We start from the raw sequence: 22,208 nt of genomic DNA, 5'->3' as shown, positions 1-22,208 counted from the left end.
ACAGTTTAAATTTTTTTTAACTTTTTTCTGTGGTTTTGATGGTTTTTCATGATTTTTTTCAAAATAGTACAGGGAAAAACTTATTTTTTGCATATAGTTAGCAACTTAAAATCAAAACTTTTTATTTCTGTCAGACAATGGGTTGATAATTTATAACTTAACATCTTAGTTTTTGAAGTATTCTTAAATTTTTCTGCCTGTGAACTGCAAAAATGCTTCCCGTAACAGAGTAGACGCCATTGTAACAAAATGCACAGAAATGTTTAACTGAGAGGATGTTAAATGCTTAACTGAATTATAACTCAAATATTCTAAATAGAACATGCAAATACACTTTAACTTTCTTAAAATTATATATAAAATGTGATAGGTGACCCAGAAACTCTCCTCTTATAACCTTTGAAAAACGTCCACCCCATGACCAAATTCAAAAACACGCACCCCATCCCTCGAAGTTTGGTAAAATTATTAAAATCTGGTCAAAGTGGACACTGGACTTGCTCAGTTGTATATTATATCATCACGATGATTTTTCTTTTATTTCAAAGTCTTTTGTTGAAATTGAATAGTAATTTGATGTTGGTATAAGTCTCACGTTTATGCCTCTCACATTAGTGATCCAGAGTGGACTTGGGGGGGAGGGGGGATCGGGCCTGGAAACAAAAATATAGGAAGATAATGGTTCTGTCCCATAACATACAGAATGTATTGTCATCTAATGATCTTCACTCATACTAAAATGCCCCTTATAACACATCTCCCTGGATCTGTGCCTGGCAGTGATTTTAACGATCTGTATTACTTTACTTTTGTATTTTACTGAAAAAATAGCATGATGGAGAATATGGTAAAGGGTTTAAATTGAATAGCTAACTTATTAAATTCAATTTTAACCTTCAAAACCTTTCAACTAAGAAAAATTTACATTAAATCATAGTTTCCATTTTGTTGGTATTGCTTCAGTTTTTGGAAGACGTAACAGAGAGTGGACAAATTAGTCTAAATTATCATTATTTACTGTAAATTTAAATGATTGATGAAATTTTTTTTTATAGTTTGGAGCATATCTCCATGTACTATCACTTGATGCTGATATGGGTGAAAAAAAAAAATCTTAATTATTTATGATAATGACGTAACAGAGTGGACATTCGACAGAGAAAAATCTGGTACTAAAGACAACGTGAATATTAAGTCATTTTGCAAAAGTCAAATTAAAAATTGTTAATTAAGCATTAAAAGTAAACCTTTCTATGAGCTCAAAAATGTTATCAGATTTAATCTGGAATAAAAATATACTTCTCAAATGACCATAACAGAGTGGACATTTTAAAATGGAAAACATTTCGGAACACGAACAAAAAAATAGTTTTTCATAAGAAAAAAAAACTTTTTTTTTTCAAAATTTTATTGTCAGTTTTATTTACCTATGGCACATATATAAAATATGATTCGAAGTCTTTTGAAAAAAAATTCCAGAGAGATTTGTACCAAGTCTCTTTGTTTAACACTTTTTTCAAGCTCGGACAGCCCGATTTTGAGGTTTTGCTACAAACAATGATTTTTAAAAAAAAATAGATACCATATGAAACAAATTAAGAAATGCAGACAAATAACATATGACAGAGAATTAAATGAAGAAAAAATTAAAATTAATATCAGAGTGCTCTGAAATTTTGTAAAAAATTTTACAAAATCTTGGAAACGGTTTGTACACTTTTTTCGGGAATGACCCATATATCGAATTGCAGAAATTTGCCTATCGATAGATATTTCTTCACGATCCTACAACCATCCGGATTTATTGGCCCGGTTGTTAAATTATCAAATTAGCTTGCAATTTTCGTGTCACGTAAAATGACGTAAGAAAATAGTAATAACTGTAGCCTCTTGAATAGGGCTCCTTATCAATGCGCCTTAAAGTAATAACAGCCACCAAAGGATTTCGCTTGGCTTAGTTTGGCTTCTTTCAGTGGCGGCCTTGAAACTGCTGGAGGAAGAAAACAAAAACAGCCACATCTTATGCATGGAGGGGGAAAAAACAAGGCTAGGAATCATTATAAAAAGGGGAAGCTGGTGAAAAACAAAAAAAAAAAGTGATAAGCATCTCATATGTACACTGCTGAGAGAACAACACACAACTGTTTGCCGCCGCTTGACGACAGATCGAGAGAGTCGAGCTGCCGCAGCTGTCTTAAAATGTGTTGCTAATGATTTCTGTGTGTGTGTGTGAGAGTGCATCGAGAACGGCGCTTATCGACCGAAACCAGAAGCAGCAGCGGGGCAACAACACGCACTAACGGTGCCATTCCAGATCTTCGGTGTCGTCAGCGGGACGGACGGCCCACTTTTTTTCCTCAAACGTGTTTCAAAAGGAAGATACTGGAAAATATTTTGTTCATGCGTTTAATGTGCGCGTCTAATTATGAAAATCGGAATAAGCGACGCGCCGGTCGCTCCCAGGTTCGGTCGCGACACTTAGAGTGAGAAACGCGCAAGAATATAAAACCGTGTGCTCATTTATCTCTGAGATAAGAGGCGGAAGAATGTACAGCAAAGTCGCGGCAACCGAACTGACGATCCCGCGGCGTACACCCTACGCAACTGCCGCTGGGGTGAGTTACCCGCGACGTGCATTCACGTGCAAGGAAGCGCAGTAAGTGCAATGCCAATTTTGTTTTTTACCGATCACTGTAATCCACACATGGAAATTTCTGCCATAATATTTATTGCCGATAATGAAATCTTAAAAACAGAAAGATCAAGCTTGTATTGGGGTGGGAACTTCCATTCTCTCTCTTCTATCCCCATCTATATACGATCCCTTTAAGAAAAAAGTATTTTTTTTTTTAAATATTTATTCTAATCAGAGGCGTAAGCAGGAGGTCCGTACGTCCTCCCTAAGCCGACGAAAAATTAGAAAAAAAATTTAATATTTCGGTGAAAAATTTAAATATCGAAAGAAGATACCCTTTACATGCTGTATAAACGAATTTCTGTTAATTTAAATGCTTTTAAAGGTGGTGACTCAATATTTCTCGGGAAGAAAATTTTTATGCCTCTCCCAGGCCTTTTGTGCCCCATTCAAATATCAATCCTGCTTACGCGACCCTGATTTATAATTTTTGACCCTTAGGCTGCGCTCGTAGTGGAGCGAAGAGGGTCGAGTTCCAAGAATTTCAACTAGGAAGAAAATGCATAGTGGTGGAGGAAGAGATGTCCGCACATAATGAAAGAGGAGAAGGATAGAGAGAAAATGGCCAGAGGGGTTCTGAAATGTAAGGGTGTAATGATGATGATGATTCCTCCGCAGAAGAGGAAAGAGCAAAACAAAGGAGAAACGGACCAATCAGCATATAGCAAAAATCTGCAGATCGAGGTGGAAGCAAACATTTTTATTTAGTTCCCGCACCTCGTTGAGTGGTCTCTTTCTCTTCCTAGTCTCGCTGCTCGAGTATGTGCAGTGTAAAAAAAAACAAGACAATACAATTGTTTTCGTCGCTAGTCTCTATTATGCACTGCCATACCTCGTGGTCGCCTCACTATGTGCACGGCCTTAGAAATCCAGATGACTTTAAAATATAATCTGTATATTATGGGGCGTATATCAAAATTCGGGTAATTTTTATAACTAATACGACGGTGATTCTCAAACTTTTGTTTCCATCGGCTTTCTTGCCCTAGTCAAAATGTATCCTAAGGCCTCTCTTCAGGGCCGGATTATGACGATTGCAGGCCCACTTAAGCAATTTTTGTGATTTCCCCCCCCCCCCAAATATGCATGTGCCATTTTACCCAATATTGAATCTATCCAACTGAAAAAAATAAAAAAACCCTTAAATGAAATTTTATATTTCAGAAGTTAATAATATCTAAGGCAGCATATAACACATTTTCGCATTTCCATTTGCTTAAAAGGTCGTCTCTCCCCCCCCCCCCTTCTTTCTCTAGTTTAGCACAGTTTTTGATTACGCCTTCAACATTAATGCTACGTAACATATCTGCTTCTACGTTTAGTAGATATGAAGCATCAAGCCTGCCTATTGTTCTGCAAATATTTGTTTCAGTTGCTTTTTTGAATTTCCGGAACCGGCTTCAGAAGCAACCGTCGAAGTCAAGTATGTGAATAACCAAAACAGTGTGCAAGTATGTGAATAACCAAAACAGTGTGCAAGTATGTGAATAACCAAAACAGTTAAGAGGTCAGGTCAGCGAGTGACCTAGACAGTATGTAAGCATGGGAATGAATAAAAGAGTGACCTATTGAGGGACAAAAAAATTATTTATTGAGGGACAAAAAAATTATTTATTGAGGGACAAAAAAATTATTTATTGAGGGACAAAAAAATTATTTATTGAGGGACAAAAAAGAATGGCATAGAGGGTGTGGAAAGTATGTGAGCGACCAAAAGAGTTACATGGGGAATAGAGAGTGTTTAAGCACGAGCGTGACCAAAGGAGCAGAGTCGCAGCTAGGGAGGAGCAGGCGGTTCTGGTGATCCTGGCGCCGGATCAGAGGGAGCGCAAATTTCACCCTTTAACCTCTTTGTCAACATTACAAGGGGGCGCTGAACTGCGTGCTTGCCTCAGCTGCCCAAGCGTCCGGTTGATGTCCTGCAAAAGAGTGACCTAGTTAGTGAGTGATCAAAAGATCGACCTAGTCAGTGGGGGACGAAAAGAGTGAGAAAGGGGAGAAAAAATGCGCTGACCAATAGGGTGACTTATTAGATGCAGATGAATATTTCCGGGGGGGGGGGGAGAAGAACCTAAGTGGGCCCAGGGTGGTAAATTTTACGAATCAGTGGTTAGGAAAATTAGACTAGAATGGGGTGGCAAAATTTAACCACTTTACGATCAAAGGACGTAATATTGCTTCCAACGGTCAGTGGAATGAATTCGAACAAGTTCTCTGTTTTCTTTTTTCTTCTCCTCATCATCCCAAAACTTTGTGGCAACCTTACAATTTTTTTTTCTTTTTGGTTTTTGTATACCCTGATAGTGACTTTTCTCCTCACATATGATGTCTCTTTCTTATAGCGAAAATTAAGAGCGAAAGAGAACAGGTAGGGTGAGGATGAAAAGAAATCTAACTTTGTTTCTACATTTTTATAACCTTATCTTTTATACTCTCTTACTCTTTTATTTGTGTTTTTTCTTCCCTTTATCTAACGTGCGGTTAGGACAAGGTTACTATATTTATTGCCGATTTGTCAAATACAGTAGAAAACCGATTATCCGAACATCAATTTTCCGAACAACTCGGTCAACCGAACACCTTTTCAACCTAACTCATTTTCAGTCAACGATGCTGAACCAACACCCCCAACACCCCCTATAGATAAGATCCATAGGGGGTGTTGGCTGAACACAGTTGGTATTTTCTTGGAACTTGAATCCTCTTATCTCCCAACTCGATAGCCTCCTTCTATTGTACAACAATCCACTTCCAAACAATTGTATATACAGTACCTGTGAGCTATAGATGTAAACAATGGCGGATCTGGGTACAGTATGTGCAGTTACAAACAATTGACAGGCAAACAAACGCGTGAATAGGAGCAGATTTAGCTGGCATCTTTTTTCTCGTCTACGAATTCACCTTAATCCTGTGGGTGTGCCTTAATGAAAGGGGGCAAGGGTCTTCTTGACAACAAAACAGTTCTTATCACGGTTTTTTCGGGGGGCGAGGGGGATGGAGTATCTTACCCATCTTGCTTAAAACAGATATTTTTCAATCTTTCTTTAGCTTTAACAGTGTCAACACTTTTTGTCTCTCTCAAGTGCAGAATGGCGACAAAACGAAAACGTGTTGTTTTATACATCGAAAAAAAAATGGTGAAAAGATTGAAAGCGGGTGATGGGGTGGAAATTTGCAGCTGAATACGGACTAAGTGTGACAACCCTCAGTGATTTAAAAAAAATCGCGATAAAATAGAAAATTTTGCAGTCAGTTTGAAAACAGCAGACGGACTAGTCTCGCAAAGGTTTAGAGCAGTTTCCCAAAGTGGGCAATGGACTGGTCCAAGGGGGCGATAGAACCTACTTATTCAACATAGGATCCTATGGGCTTACTTAAGTTGGGGGGCGATGAGAGGAAAAAATTTCTGAAGAAGGGGGCGATGGAACAAAAAGTTTGGGAGACCATGGTTTAGAGCATAGTTTCCCAACATTTTTTATCCCATCACCCCCCTTTTTTCAGAAATGTTTTTCTCCCAGCGCCCCCAACGCAATCTAACCCATAGAATCCTATGCAATGCCCTTAGCTTCTACCGCCCCCCCCCCCGGAACATTCCATCGCTCCCCAGGGGGCGTTAACGCCCACGTTGGGAATCACTGGTTTAGAGAGTTATGCCCGTATTTTCATGGTTTTAACGTAACCACTGAAGACGATCGAAATCTTCCAGATTCGAAAGAAAGCTTAGATATGCTTCAGGAACTCCCTGTATTCCAGTCCTGTCATGAAAGGATGTGTCGCAGTGGTTGAAAATTGACAGTGACAATCCAGGATAACATTTTTTTGGATGACGAAGAAATAATTACGAACGATCAAGCTGATCAGGATGACTGGAAAGTGATGAAGATGAACCAACGGCAGATGTAATAACGCACAGTGAGGCAGAACAGTGTTTCACAAAATGTCTCGCGTGGTTAGAATCGCGGCCTAACACTGATCCGCTTCAATTTTTAATGTTGAAAATATTACGGGATGAGACGGCAAAATGTCGTATAAGCAAGTTGAACAAGATGGATTCCTTTTGTGATGCGCTGCCTTTTTTTCATTTACTTTTCAGAATAAGTCGGTTAATTTTAATTATTTTAAGATTTTTGTTGCTGAATTTCAATTTATTCCTTTTTGTATTATTGAATTAGTTCAGAAATAGATTTTACGAACTTTTCACTTTTCCGAACACCCTTCTGTTCCGATGTGTTCGGATAATCGATGTTCTTCTGTATAGAGCATTTGAATTTCTTGCCAATCCGCTTGTAAGCGAAGGGGTTAAAAAGCCCACTGATGGTAAAACCATAAATCCACCTCTGCCCTTCATGCCCTTATTTTTCCGCAAGGGCGAAAATGCCTACGTGTTTCAGAAATTAAAAAAGAAAAATATTCCCTTCAATACATTCATTGTACATGGTGTGGACAGAGAGAAACGCGTTCGAAAATTGATTTTCTGAATAAATTAAACCTTGACATCAAGAAACGAAACAGGAAAATATTGTTATTTTTAAAAAGGTAATGATAAATGAAGTTTTATAATTTCCAGAAGCTAATCATTTACATTATGTACACCATTCAAGTTTTACCTCCCATAACGGGCATTTCCCGTTAGCGAACATCTTAACAGACACTTCTGAAGCCGGTGGAACAGGGCTTCATTGCAGCCAAATTCAGCTCTAACGATATCGAAGATTCCACGAAATCATGTCGTTATAACAGAAGTGTTATAAATAAATAATACCTATAAGTAAAAGTTGGAGCGTCAAACATCAAATAAATATTATTTGTTATCGTTAAATATTAATAGAATAACATACGAGCAATTCCCTTTACAGGTAAGCTTGATTTCTAAGAATTCCTTAGGAAGATGCCGCAAAAAACGGAAGCAAAAGCGTCAAAAAAAGTGTCGTTATTTCCAAGGTCGTGTTTTCATCGACGTCATAAGCACGGTTCATTAACACTGTTCCTCCCCCCTCATGGGAATCATAGGTGCTGGGACCATTTGGATTCCCCCCCCCCCACAGTAATTATTTGGGGGGTGCAATGAAGCCGTCCCCTCCTATGTATTCACTTGAGCCCCATATAAACGGGACGACCGGCAACTTCCAGCCCCCTCAATTTTTTTTAATGTCGGCTCCTTTGATGGGAATCGGCCCGAGTTGCTTTTTATTGGCGTCATAGCTGAAGTGTCGTTGCACTCGACGTTGTTATAATCGAGCTTGACTGTGTGAAATAACACTCCCACTCTTAAAACATTGGCCCAACCGGGAACGGTCTGGTGGCCAAGTGCAGAAATGTACTCATGACAATTATATCTGTCACGAATTTCCAACAGTGAGTATGTAAATTGGTTAGTGGTTAGTAGGTGCTACTAGCAAGGTGGGAACCCCAGAAAACCACTTCGCCCGGCCACTTATGATGCCGTTAAGACGTCTGTGGCAACACCACCTAGAGTTGGCTCTAGTTGGTGTTGGACACTTCCCGCTAGCGGACAAAAATTTCGGTCCCATAGTTGTCCGTTATCGCGAGGTTCCATTTCCACTGCACTTGAATATGTATTTCAAATGCTATCTGTTCGTGCTAGGGGTACGGCTTTCTCATAACGGGGGGGGGGGGGGAAGCAGTCACCTCTATTATATTCTCCCAAAAAACTTGTATTATTCTTATAGGTGGAGTGGCGGAGGTGGGAAATCCACTACTCCCCCCCCCTCCCCCGTTCGAAGAGCCTGTATCCGCTTGTGTTCGTATCCTTCACCCTCTGTTGATCAGTTTTCTCTTCGTTTACCATCTTCAGTCTTCAGTTCCAAATTTGAAAAAGACAGATGACTACACCAGTATAAGAACACAAACAAGAACAGCTCTGACAACATAAATACGAAAGGGCCACGCATGTATACCTACACACACTCAGCATTCAACACGTTCTTCATGCACCGATTGGTTATAGGGAATAATGTGTAGAAGGTGCATGCAGGGCCGCAACTAGATGCTTGGTCAGCCGGTACAGGTACGCATTTTGGCGCCCCCTCATAATGTCGAAGGAGAGGTCAAATAATGAAATTTGTGCCCCCTCTAGTCCAGCGCCCGGGGCACCAGACCCGCCTACACCCCCTAGTTGCGGCCCTGGGTGCATGTACGGTTGAGTAGTAGTGATTTTCTCTGCGTTAGTGGGTCCCAATTGGGGCCTGGACTCATGGCCTCCACATCCTGGAGCAGGGGCCCCTAGGCTGGGATCTTTTGCGGGGCCCTTTTATGATGAATTTATAGAATGAAAAAGCAAAAAAAATGTGAAAATTGCCCCGGGGCTGGAGCCTTGTCAGCCCACCCCTTGTGGGGGCCATGCCTGGACCCCCAGGGGGTCTGTGGCATTTTTACCGGAGGTCCGGGTATTGAAAAAAAGACAAGAAAAGACATTAAAAAAATGACAAGTTGAAAAACATATAAATAAATTACTTAAAAGAAAAGTTTTAACTAGATTGGCGTGCAAAAGCACCGCTGCAAGTAGTTGGTAGACTGCCGTAGTAATACTGATAGGATTTGACAATAACTGTGCTTGTGGCGACAGCTCTTGATAGGAGCATGAAACGCTGTTTTAGTTCTTTCGCATCACATTTACCAGTACTGAATAGAATGTTCTTTATTGTTCAACAACGTTCTCGCTGATAGTTTCTGCTGCTATAAATGGAGATCTACGGCAGTCATCAAGATTTGCGTGGGTCCAGGGCCAAAAAGTGGGGGCTTTCATGGCAATGGCAGACACTAAGATTTCCGGGGGGTCCACGACTAAAAGTATTTGGCAACCACTGCTCTACGCAATCAGGGCCGGATCTTGGACACAGAGTTATAATAGTATATCTTATATCTTTAGTCTATGATCTTGGATCCCACGAACTACGTTGCCGTAGAAGGCGTTAACTGAAAGGGGCCGATTTTTTTAGGGCACTAACTGAAGGGTAGGGGCGATTTTTTATCAGTAAAATATCATTCGCTCACCCTTGAAAAATGACGTGAACCGGCCCTGCACGCAATCATTAAAACCATGTGTTTTTATATTTTCTCGATCTTACGTCCTTACGTATACGGAAGCAGAAATAAAAAATATACATAACATGTGTAAGAAGAGATAATTCTTCTAGTTTAGTGTTTACTTCCGCAGTGAATAGTGGCGGTCACTCAGAAAAAAAAAGAAGACAATTAGCTTGTTTTAGGCCCTGTTATCAGTGCCGTGATTTATCAACCAACGTTCAAGGACGTATCGGAAGTGGAGTGAGTGTTGCCAAATTTTGTATGTACATATTTCTGTTCCGAGAGCCAATCCCACTACTACTACCACCGTACACTTTCTGAATGATCCAATAAAGATTTATTTGGTAGTGAGGGGTAGATGTTGCCGTTGGAAACGACGGAATGTTTACCGCGGACATTTTCTGTCCTCCCGATATATTTTCACATTTGAAGAGTTTTTGAAAAACCCTATAGAATTTAGAATGTTTCGTAATTACATTCTTAGTTATTCATGTACCGATTCGTTGGGGGTTCGTTGGGGGGTTCCGCGGGGGGGGGGGTGCATGTGTGGTGTAGCAGTAGTAGGTAGGGCCTCCAAAAAATGGCTCGGGGATCCATGATGTTCTTAAGTCAGCCACCTCGTTGGGCAATTTGCCTGTTGTGGCGTTGTATTTGTATTTGTATTTATTTGAAAAATATCCAGAAATGCAGTATGGTAATTAACCTTTTACAACGGGGGCGGCCAACCTGTGGCAGGAAGACATTTGGCAGAAAAATTTTCCGAATGGCGATAGAAGAATTTTAGCGCATTTTTTTTTTCCCCCCGTAAAATAATATTTGTAAAAACGACTCCCCGCATATAGCAGACCTATGATTGGTGAATTTAGAATGACATATGCATCCTAAAACACCTAAAACTACCAAATTTTCTCGGCATGTAATGTGTTAATAATTTAAAGGCTGACTCCTACCCTTTAACATGGTAAAGAAACTTTCTTATGATGAAGTATTATTAAAAATATTATTTATCCGTTGGTTTATTTCAAATTTTTACCACATATATTTGAGTGTATGCTATCCTACGCCAGAGTACAAAATTTAACATATCCCAACACTTAATATTTTAAAAATTTTCGAAAAACGCATTAAAAACAGCTTGCGCTCATGAAAAAATAACATGTCACTGAAATTGAATAAAAATTGATTCAAAATAAAGGAAAGTGTTCAGTTCATAAAATGGCAAAAAGTATTTGAGATCCATTCATAAATACTTTTATAAAAATTATAAAAAGAAATTTAGAATTTCATTTTAAATAAAACTGAGTTAATGAAATCTCAATCTTTTTCATCATTTCATGAACTGAACAATTTTCTTTATTTCGAATCATTGTTCATTCAATTACATCGATTTCCATGGGGGCCGTTCAAGTATTACGTAAGTAAGTTTTTAGCCATTTTTGACCCCCCTCCTCCCCCTTGTCAGCAAAATTTCGTCATCAGCTCTGCCCCTCTGAATCCTAACTCATATTTTCATAAGGGGTGGTTGATGACGTAAGCATTATCCAAACCCCCCCTCCCCCTTTGTCATCAAAAGTCAGCAAATCGGAAACCCCCCCCCCTTCCCCCATCGATGATGACGTAATACTTGAACGGCCCCATGCTATTTTATCATGCACGCAAGCTGTTTTCAATGCATTTTTCTGAGAATTTGAAAAAAAAAATTAAGTATATTAAAGATATGTAGAACTTTATACCAACATAGTATAGCGTATACAATCAAAAATATATGTATAAAAAAAATTGAAATAAATCAATGGTTAAGCAGTATTTTTAATAGTATTTCTACATAAGAAATTTTTTTTTTACTATGTTAAAAGGTAGGAGACTCCGTAAGTGTTTCATGTGCATGATCACATTTTTTTTTAAAACGTTCGAATTTCCATCGATATTCTTAGTATTTTTTATTCGGCTAAAAATTTAATGGATGCAATTTTGTCTAAGGCAGGTGTTTCCTTCTCCTTTACATGATAGAAAAGCCAATGGAAGAAGAAAATTACTTTTCTCTCCCCGGAAAATCTTTCGTGCAACGATAGTTTCGCATTCACTTCAATAATAAAATTTAAAATATGAAAACACATCTATAAGCCTTTTTATTATTTTCTTTGAATAAACATTTCTTATTTATGAGCGAACGACTACTCGAATTGTCGAAAATTGTTTTTGTGTTTTTATGTCAGAGGAACCAGGGCAGAAACTAGATGTTTGGTTCGTCGGGGGTATGCCCCCTTGTAATGTTGAAGGAGAGTTTAACGTGTGAAATTTGCGTCCTCCTCTCTGCCAGGGCCGTCTAAGATCATCCTGGGCACCCGGATGTGCCCATGCGTTAGGACCGTACTACCTCTGCGCCCGGGGAACCAGATCCACCTGCTCCCCACCCAGTTGCGGCCGTGACAGGAGTTCTTAAAAGGAAAGGTTTTTATTTTTTAAGGCATACTACGTATATCGATGAAAGCAGAGGTAATGTTCTGCCAATTTTATTTCTCCACTATTACTAGTGTGTTTGTATATGATTGAATACTTATTTCGCCACGGGTAGTACTACAGTCCCCGCTGCTTAATGTGATCCCATCGGGACTCGTAGTTCCTGATAACAATAATCGAATGAAAACTACCGTATATACTCGTGTATAAGCCGACTCCCCCACTTCAGGACCACCAAAACCGCAATAAATTGAAAACCCGTGTATAATCCAATCCCAAAAAATCCGTGTATTTCAGAGAAAATAAATTCTTATATTTTCATGCAAATGAATAGGAAATTTAAAATAGAAAATGATTCAAACTTTTTAATCCGTTTCTTCTGAGTCTCCAAGCTCATCCTAATGCATCAGATCATCATAGGGTGCGGCATGTTCGTTTTTATCTTCATCTGGGCTGTCATCGACATTGTCACTTTCAAAGAGGATACCATCTTCAGTTCCGTCCATCGCATTGCTGATGCAACACTTTTGAAGGATCGGATGATAATTTTGGTGGAAACAGACTTCCACGCCTCATGTACCCTTTGGCACACTAGGCCAACGTCATGTTTCTTCAAGGCACCACTATTTTGTAGTTTATCATAGGAACTCATCCATTCGATCCGCAAAAACCTCAAATAGCCTTTGAAAGGCTTGTTGATGCTCACATAAGACTTTACAATCGACGTTAGCCCACCTGGTATCAAAGCCAATGATCTTTTCGATTTCTTTGCCTTGGCTTTGGCATTATCGGTTCTGTGGGGTTTGAACATATCCCATACCAATAATGCCAGTTTCTCGAACACTGCTACAAAAATGACTACTGATTATGGGAGTCGATATTTTCTGATCAAAAACTGACCCGAGTATAAGCTGACCCCCCCACTTGAGAAACGAATTTTTCCACAAAAAAACTCGGTTTATACACGAGTATATACGGTATGTCCCAAAAAGTCCCGTTTGCAAGTACTGTGACCATACATCCTATTTTGTAAAACGGGACGACTGCTTTTCTCTCCGACATAGTTGGTTGAAAAATGTCCAATCGTTTTTTTTATTCTATTCTAAAACGGGACTTAAGTTTTTCTTTGATCCTTCATTTTTTTATTGAGCTGTTATGAGTCGTTAGAATGAAACTGCCTAATGCAGTGGTTCTTAACTTTTGTTCAGCCCATGGCTGAAACCCCTTGGAACCATATTTCCTTCTGGTCACCCCCCCCCCCCCCATGAACGAGATCGTTTTTATTTATCGAATTCAATTTAGTCAAAACTGATTTTATAATGAAAAAGATTTTTGCAAATAAGGTTGATTTGGACCCCTGGGGCAGAAGCAGAATCAGGGAGGGGGGGGGGAATGATCATCCTTTCCAAGAATTTAATGTCCCCCTAAGATACAGGACAATCCAACGAACCTACACAATAAATCACCCCCCATCCCGACAGATCACCCTCGGCCCGTGTCTACCGACCCGGGCTAGAGTTCATTCTTGCGAAGGGGTATGTGCAGGACCGTCTGAGGGGAACTAGAAGTAACAGTTAATATAGTTGCCTACTTGCGAACATCATAGTATCCTACCAGATCTCATCGTGTAAGCCTTCTATGGGCATGAGGCATCCTCCCTCGGGTCATACGCAGATGAGCCCATGCATTGAGATGGTCCAGATTCTATGAGACTCTCTGTTCGATTCTGAAAGTACTCACATTTTTCCACCATACTTCATTGAACACTATTTCTTCACAGACGAATTTTTTCTCAGCTCTCTGTGATCCCCTGAACTACCTTCCGTGGCTCCCCGTTTCTCACCTGCGGCCCCCTTTTTGCCTCGCGGTTCCTCTCCCCCCTAATTTTCACCCGTGGCCTCTTTAGAATATCCCAGGACCACAAAGGGGGGCCATACGGCCCCAGGTTGAGAGACTGGTTCAAACATTAGACTGGTCTAATGTTTATTACGAATTACGATATTTTTTTTAATGTGCAGTTCGTTTCAAGGGTCCCTTGAGAAAGTCTCTTGGAAAAAGAAATTTGAATCTGGTCCAGGCCTATAGCCAGAAATTTCATTCGAAAGAGGGACCACTCTCACTTCGGGGGGGGGGGACCAAAAGTGATAGAACAATATATTTAGCCATCTTTTCCCCCTTTTGTCGGCCATTTTCTCACATTTTAGGGGGGGGGGACCAGACCCTAAGGGCCGCAGCACTCGCTACGGCCTTGATCTGGTTAACTGAAAGAAACTGATCAAGAACTGAAGGAAAGGGTTTTTTTCGTTATTACATTTGCCTTCACCATAGGAAGGTCATTGCACTAGCAGCTCTACACAGTGGCGTTTTTAATGGGAAAGGGGGGGGGGCTTTGAGGGCTACAGCTTGCGGCAAGTTCAGAGGGTCGGCAAATTTGAGGAATGAGTGGCTAAGAAAATCAGAAGCATGGGAGAAGGGCCGCAAAATTTGAATCCGCCTCTGGCCAGACAGCAAAGGACTAAGTTAGTGAGCGACCAAAAGAGTGAACTAGATAGTTTGCAAGCACGTTAGTGGGTAAATCGTGACGTAGAGAGTTTGCAAGTACGTGAATGAACAAAAATGTCACCCAGAGAGCGAGGAACCAGGCGAGTGAGTGACCTATAGAGTGTGAAAGCATGTGAATGGACAAAAGAATGACCTAGTGAGGGTGTGAAAGAATGTGCATGACCAAACGAGTGATCTAGAGCGCGTATAAGCATGTAAATGACCAAAAGAGAGGCCTAAAGAGTTTGAAAGCATGTCAATGACCAAAGCAATGACATAGAGTATGTATAAACGTGTAAATGATCAAAAGAGTGACCTATAAAGCAAAAGCTAAGAACCGTATCACTGAGGTACTGAGAGTCATTGGGTGATCTGCACGCAGGCGAATGACTTGGAGAGTGTGTGAGCACGGGATCGACCAAAACAGAGTGCAAGTATGTGAGTGACCAAAACACCGTGCAAGCATGTGAATGACTTAAAGAGTGTGTGAGCACGGGAGTGATTAAAACAGTGTGCAAGCATATGAGTGACTTGGAGTGTGGTCATAGGAGTGACCAAAAGAGGGAGAGACCTATAAGCTGCTTGGAGAGACCAAGCGATTTATAGCACAGAGTAGCAAATTAGGGGAAAGAGTAGTCAAGAAATTAGACTAGAATGGAGGAGAAGAGTGGCAAAATTCCTGTAGCGCACGCAGGCGGAAAAACCATAAATACTCCTCTGGCTCCACACGTACATGTATAACAATGAATACTGTACGGACTGATTACGCCATTAAGAACGGAAATTTTTGTCAACAAGGGAGGAGGAAGGGAACATCTACTAGCTTACTACATAGTCTTGCAGCTTGATAACGAGAACTTCCAGGAAAAAAAATAAATTTGTTTAAACCTTCAGAATGCGCAAAAAAAAATTCTTTCAACGGAAAAAAAGATAACAGTATCCGAAATCCACATTAAAACTAATTATTAATGAGTTTTTCTCCCATGTAACGATGTTAATCCATTCCGTTCTTTTCAAAGTGATAACAATACCCAAATGATAACATTATCAGTGATTCTAATAATCGGCGTTGATTGTATTTAAAAAAAACCAGTTCATATCATTAATGATTACTCCTCTACCTACATGGTAAGTTTAGATAACATCACAAAACCTGCTACCAGGGCCACAACTGGGAAGTTGGCGGGGGGGGGGGGTTGGTTGGTTCTCCAGGCTCTGGACGAGGTTAGAGCCACCTATATCAGACGCAGGGTCAGGTGCGAAACAATTTCAAGGCTCCTTAGCTCCGATTTTATATACTACTTAAGATTCATGCATCATCACAGAATACACAGGAATGCTGAAAAATATCCATTGAAAAAAAATTATAATTATATGTAAATTATCACAAAAGTAATAAAAATTTTGATTCCATAAAAATTCAGAACTGAAGAAAATTCTGAATTAGTAAAAGAAATAATTTCAAAACCAAATGCAAACTGGGACATGATGATCTGAGAGCTAATGACAATTTAGAATTGATGATAATGAAAAAATGAGTAATACAGTAGAGAGTAGACTCTCGCTATTCCAGCACGTATCAGACCAAGGTGTGCCGGATTATCGAAATCGCCGGATTACTGGAAGTTAGTTGAAAAAGCCCATTCGAATAATTCATCAGACGCCGCTTATTAGAATCACGAATAATAAAAAAAATATAAACAATTAAATTATTAACAATTAAATTATCATTAAGATATTGTCATGACTTTTGCAATGTAAGAAGGGCACAGATATCATAACATGGGAAAAATTCGTTTATAGTTATCAGAATTTCGGTTTATGTTGTCAAATATTTTTTCGTCAGAAGTTTTTTTGCTTATTTTCACGCTTAGATCAAACCAGACTTTTTCTCGATAAATTATCATCAACCTGGAAGACAGTGTTTTCCAAAGTGGGCAACATTACCCCCTGGTGGGCGATGGAATAGTTCAGTGTGGGGGGGAGGGCGATTGAAGCTACAGGTATAACATAGGATCCTATGGGCGCACTCGAGTTGGGAAGCGATGAGAGAAAAAATTCCCGAAGAAGGGGGCGATGAAACAAAAAGTTTACGAAACTATGGTGTAGGAGGTCAAAAGGTGTACCCTTTCCATGTCGATAATCATTTCTATACTCGGTTTCCAATTATGTTTGGACAGTAGTAGCCGCTATAATCCATGTAGGCATAAAATTGCTTTTGCATTGGCCCACCTATAGTGGAGACAAATAAATGTGTAAAAACAGAAGCTCCTTTCTTCAGTTCATGGTCATTTTCTTACAGTAGACGTAGACAGATTCACAGTTATTCTGCCGGAAGACTTTCTCAGAGAATCTACGGAACGCACCGCACACATTAAAAAAAATTATAGGGGAAAGTGGGAGGCAAAACCGTGTACCAAATGTTTGAGTCCAAATTATTTTGAAACATGAAAAAAAAATTTAACAAAACTTTGTCATACCGCTTCAATGTACAGTCCGTGTCAAAAGCTTAGACACTATAGATTTTTAACTGCTCCATTGATACCGTTTCGAATTTTGATTTCCTTCGGTTTTTGCTTGTGATAAATCAGAATGCAATAACTTACTTCAAACTTCGGTCATTGTCGAGGAAAATAAGTAGGTTTTCGATTTTTTAAACTCAAAATTTTCAAAAAATAGCCATCTCAAAAGTTTAGAAAAACTTCCGATTTTATGCAAATTTCGAAGATTGCATCTATATAGCGTATCAAAGACATGATATATGAAAGTGGAAAGGTATTGGATTGGTTTTCATTAAAAAAAATTGCTGAAGTCGTCGCATATTTTGTACGATGAAATCCTTCGGGTGGTTCATTTGAAAGCAAAAAGAAATACTGTAAAAGGCATTGTTATTGCTTTGAGCAGGTCGAAATGACGTGTCTGACGTGTATTGACCCAACGTGTGTCCCAAAAGCCAAAACCTGGTTGCGGTAGGCAACGCAGTACAAGTTTACGCGAAAACAAAACTGTCGGAAGATTAGCTTCAACGCAAAAATTGAGCCTGCATGAAATTATGAAATATCCTGGAGGGAAAATTTTAACAATAGATACAGTTCATAGACAGGTAAGAAAAGCTTGTATTTGATTCATAAAAGAGTGGTTAGGAAATCGCCTGCCACAAGGAAGCATCAAAGAGAGGTGGAGAAGAGCGCCTGAAATGGACACGAAATCATACGTTTCATACAAATAGCTTATTTATCATATTTAGTGGTTATCAATATTGGCAGGTAAATCATATTTAGTGATGCAACAAAATAAAAATGTAACTCACGTGCGCTCCAGACGGATGTTTTTAGCACTCAATGAGGTGGAGCTTCGATAATGGAATGGGCAACATTTGTTTCTAATGGTCGGGCCTCCTTATTTTTTGAAATTGGTTGTCAAAACTCTGATGCTTGAAGGAAATCCTCGAGAACAATTTGCTACTGATTGGACAAGATTTGGGAGGACTAAACTTGACATTTCAACAGTATAACGTGTCCACGCAAAGATATGCTGCCATAAAAAAAAGCTCTTTAAACGTGAAAATGTATCGGTTTTAGACTGGCCATCGACGAGCCCTGACTTGAATCCTATTAGGAATGTATATAATAGCATAAATATAGTGTTCGACTGTGTTAATGACTTGAAGAGATCTATCGAGGAAGGTGCATAGTACAGTTTTGATATGAAAACCTACAGAATTTAATTATATCCATGGAGTGTTTGAGCAAAAAAGGAAAATTCTATTTGCTATTAGAAAAGCCCGTAATTTTTATAAATCTGAATTTTCTCCAAACTTCTAAGGTAGCCATTTGTTATATTTTCAACACTATAAATATTCTAAATGCTCTTTCGTAGAAATGTTTTTCTATAAATGTAGAAATACTTCAGGTATTGCCCATTAAAAGGTGTGAATTTTAATCTCCGTATTTTTCTTGTTATTTTAAGAAAAGTGCATTCTAAACCATAGTTGCCCAAACGTTGTGTACCATCTTCCCCTTCTTCGGAAATGTTTTTGCTCTCATCGCCCCCGACTAGAGATGACCCATAGGATCCTATGTTATACCGGAGTTGCCACTGCGCCTCCCCCAGACTATTTCATCACCCACCGGGGGGGGTTATATTGCCCACTTTGGGACTGATGATCTAACACTGATCATCAACTTTTGAGACGAGCTGTATGTGCAATTACCTGAATATAAGCGATTTTTTTTTAAACGTTTTTCTTCAATTATGATTTTTTTTTTCTGAAAAAGGAGCAGACACCCGTTTTCGCCCCACGGCTGGGACAAAACCTGGTACTCATTGAAGTACATGTAAAAAAATGTATTTATCAAAAGGTTTATTTTGAAAAATGAAATATTTACGTTCGTCTTTTTCATGTTGTACATTTCACATTAAAAAATGAAATCCCCCTTCTTTTATGACCAAGTTACTTAAGTTTTTAAAACTTATTTTTTTTTATTTTTAAGAATTATTTTTGAATTTATTTATTTTAAATTTCATACTTCTAATCACTTAAAAACTCAAATTGTTATTTTCTGATGGTAATTGCAAAAACCACATTTAAAAGTGCGACCTTCCTCTGTATTCGAGCGTACTTCACGAGCCCAGTGCGGCAAAGGATCCATTCTTGTCTTGATATTTGAATTGTGCTTCTTTTTGGAGATATATGTTCATGCTTCTTTACTAACACATATTATTGTATAACTGCCTAATAACTTCCTCACTGCTGCTTCTAAAGCAAGGAACTCTGTGCATTCTTAATTTTGTCCTCCAGTGTTGATTTTGTAAAAAAGTCACAGATAGCAACAGGCCTACAACGGTACAATTATTCAATCATTACGTTTCAGTAATAGTTATTAAAACGGATGGTAGAAAGCAGTACCAACACATATAACAAGCATTACACAGAAACAAACTTCACTTCAGGTTCACAACACGGACACGCATATTTCAACATATATCAATTCATTAAAAGTTCCGCAGAAAAATGCGGATGAAGTGCATGTGGGGTTTGGTGGTGTTGATTTTGGGAATATTTATGATTTAAACTATACCGGGTAGTAATTACTATGTAGTAGTAATACTATGATTTAAACTAACCCCCGGTTATAGTTTAAATCATAATATTCCCCATATTGTCATTCATGAAACAAAATGGCACAATTTTGTTCAGAGGTGATGCTTTCAATTTTCTACTAATGCTAAATGTTACTCGAAAAATAACGAATACACTCATGAACTTATGATTTTGATTCTTCAATCATTTAGTTGAGTATGGCAGATAACATAAAGCAAAAAAAAAAAAAAAAATTGAATTATTTCTACCTAAAAACTTTAAAAAAATTTAAAAATTGACACAGTAACCATCCAATCCTTGGGCCCCCGGACCAAGTGATTTCTCTGAGGCCCTACCAGGCAAATTTACGGAAAACCAAACTACTTTTCATTTTTCTGAGGCCCTCTTCTCTTGAGGCCGCCGGGTCGTGCCACGACCACCTAGATAACCTAGATGTATTATATAGGAGGTCGTGGTCGTGCCCGGGTGGATCCACGTGTTACGACGGCACTGAATCTTAATTCAAATTTCTTGAAGGGCTGCAGGGCAGTAATTTACATGTTTTCGGGTGGATCCAGCATGAGATTCGGAGATATTGCCCTACACGGTTTTTCCCCACTTTTCCATAATTCGCAAAACATATTAGGTAATTCCATTCAAACTCCTCATAATGGTTAAATGAAAGTAACAAGCACGGGATAAAACGCAGGCTTTTTTAAAGTAAAAATATCCGGTTTTATTACAATATTACGGCTGAAGTTGATTTTCTGTGGTTCCCAACTTCAAGGCGCGAATGCGAGCCGATCTCCCCGTTACCAATACCAATACCATGAGTGGTGCTACGGGGTTCCAGTCGTTGCTGTAATAGCAACGCATACCCCCTTCATTTAGTACCGCCATCTGCTAGCGTTATTTGCGCATAGCCATTTGCGTGTGTGCAGACTTTTTTATAAGTGTGCTCCGTTATTTCAAGGAGCTGGCGCCCTGACGGGCTTTTCATTGAGTTCTCCCCGTTAAAAAGTCTCGCCACAGAGAGCAACAGTCCTACAACGTTACAAATATTCAATCATTACACTTCACTCACAATTAGAAGTATAGATGGCAGCACTGAAATATCATACACACTCAGACTGTTAGGTGTACACACTCACTTTGTTCCAGACTCTGCCACAAAGCTGGGCTGGAAGAGATCTCGGCAACGGGATAAGTCCGGTGGCAGAGACCCTGGCGTTCATTTATTCAGTACAATATTACGAAAAAGAAAACGACACGATTGCACATTCATGTTGCGTTTTCTTACGTTCCGTTCGATTAAACCATAGGCTCCCAACCTTTTTTGCCACATCCCCCCCTTCTTCAGAAATTTTTTTCTCCCATCGCCCCTCAACGCAATCTAACCGATAGGATATTATGTTACACCCGTAGCTTCTACCGCCCCCGGAACTTTCCATCGCCTCCAAGGGGGCACTAACGCCCACGTTGTGAATCACTGGATTAAAACCATAGTTTCTCCCAAACTTTTTGTTGTATCGCCCCCTTCTTCAGAAATTTTTTCTCTCATCCCCCCCCCCCCCCAACTCAAGCGAACCAAACATAGGATCCTAAGAGTTCGCTATGTAGGAAGGGAAAAACGAACATCACGAAGGGCCCGATTAAACCACTACCCCCACATTCTGGGGCAGGGCCTCTGGACTGGGATCTTTGGTGGACCCCCCAATCCGGACTTTTCATGGACCTTTCTATAATGAATTTACAGCATTCATAAATGCCTTGTGTCCCGCCCCTAGAGGCATACACGTATTCTGAGGATCGACACTACGACAGAGATCCGGCCAGTACAAGTTTGTTCGATTAAAAAGGGGTGTGAATTTATTTATTTATTATTTGCTACCACCCGCGCTTTCATCACCACGCCTCGCCCGAGCTATTTATTTATATATTCATTTATTTTACCCGAGTCCCTCCTCTAAGGTCAATACTTCAAATTGCCCACCTGTCTAATCTAATGAAAAAACAAAAAAATGATAGTATTTGTCCTGGAGCCCTGTCAAGACTTAGAGACCTTTCACACGGAGCGGATGCGGACGCGGGTCCGGAAGAAGTTTTAACAATTGGAATATACTGAGCCTTTCAGACGAGCCGAAATATCTCCGCACCTAGGGAATGTTCATGCGGGTCCGGACGTCGTCCACATGTGCCAAAACCTAAGTGCGGGCTCCGCATCCGCACATAGAAGTTTTGACAATAGGTTTATTCGGGGCTATTCACACGATGCGGATGCGGAGCGAATTCGTCCGCATCTTTGGCTACTTTTTGAAGGTGATTTTTCACGGAATTTTTTTAATTATTTGCCATAAATACCCTTAAAAACACCATATG

At 39.6% G+C, this 22,208-nt stretch overlaps 1 protein-coding gene across 1 annotated transcript in view; it reads left to right on the top strand.

Moving 5' to 3' along the window:
• Positions 1-2,056: 2,056 nt before the first annotated feature.
• Positions 2,057-22,208, top strand: part of LOC149063626 (regulator of G protein signaling 9-binding protein-like) — a 63,547-nt gene continuing 43,395 nt past the window's right edge. The window contains exon 1 of the mRNA XM_089255879.1: positions 2,057-2,656. Coding sequence (XP_089112005.1) covers positions 2,547-2,656 — 110 coding nt within the window. The 5' untranslated portion in view covers positions 2,057-2,546. The remainder of the gene's footprint in view (positions 2,657-22,208) is intronic.

Source organism: Pholcus phalangioides, unplaced genomic scaffold (assembly GCF_987345545.1).
Source record: "Pholcus phalangioides strain wild (caught in Gottingen) unplaced genomic scaffold, Ppha-v1.0 ptg000172l_1, whole genome shotgun sequence".
Taxonomy (NCBI): Eukaryota; Metazoa; Arthropoda; class Arachnida; order Araneae; family Pholcidae; genus Pholcus; species Pholcus phalangioides.
This window is presented reverse-complemented; position numbering and strand designations above follow the sequence as displayed.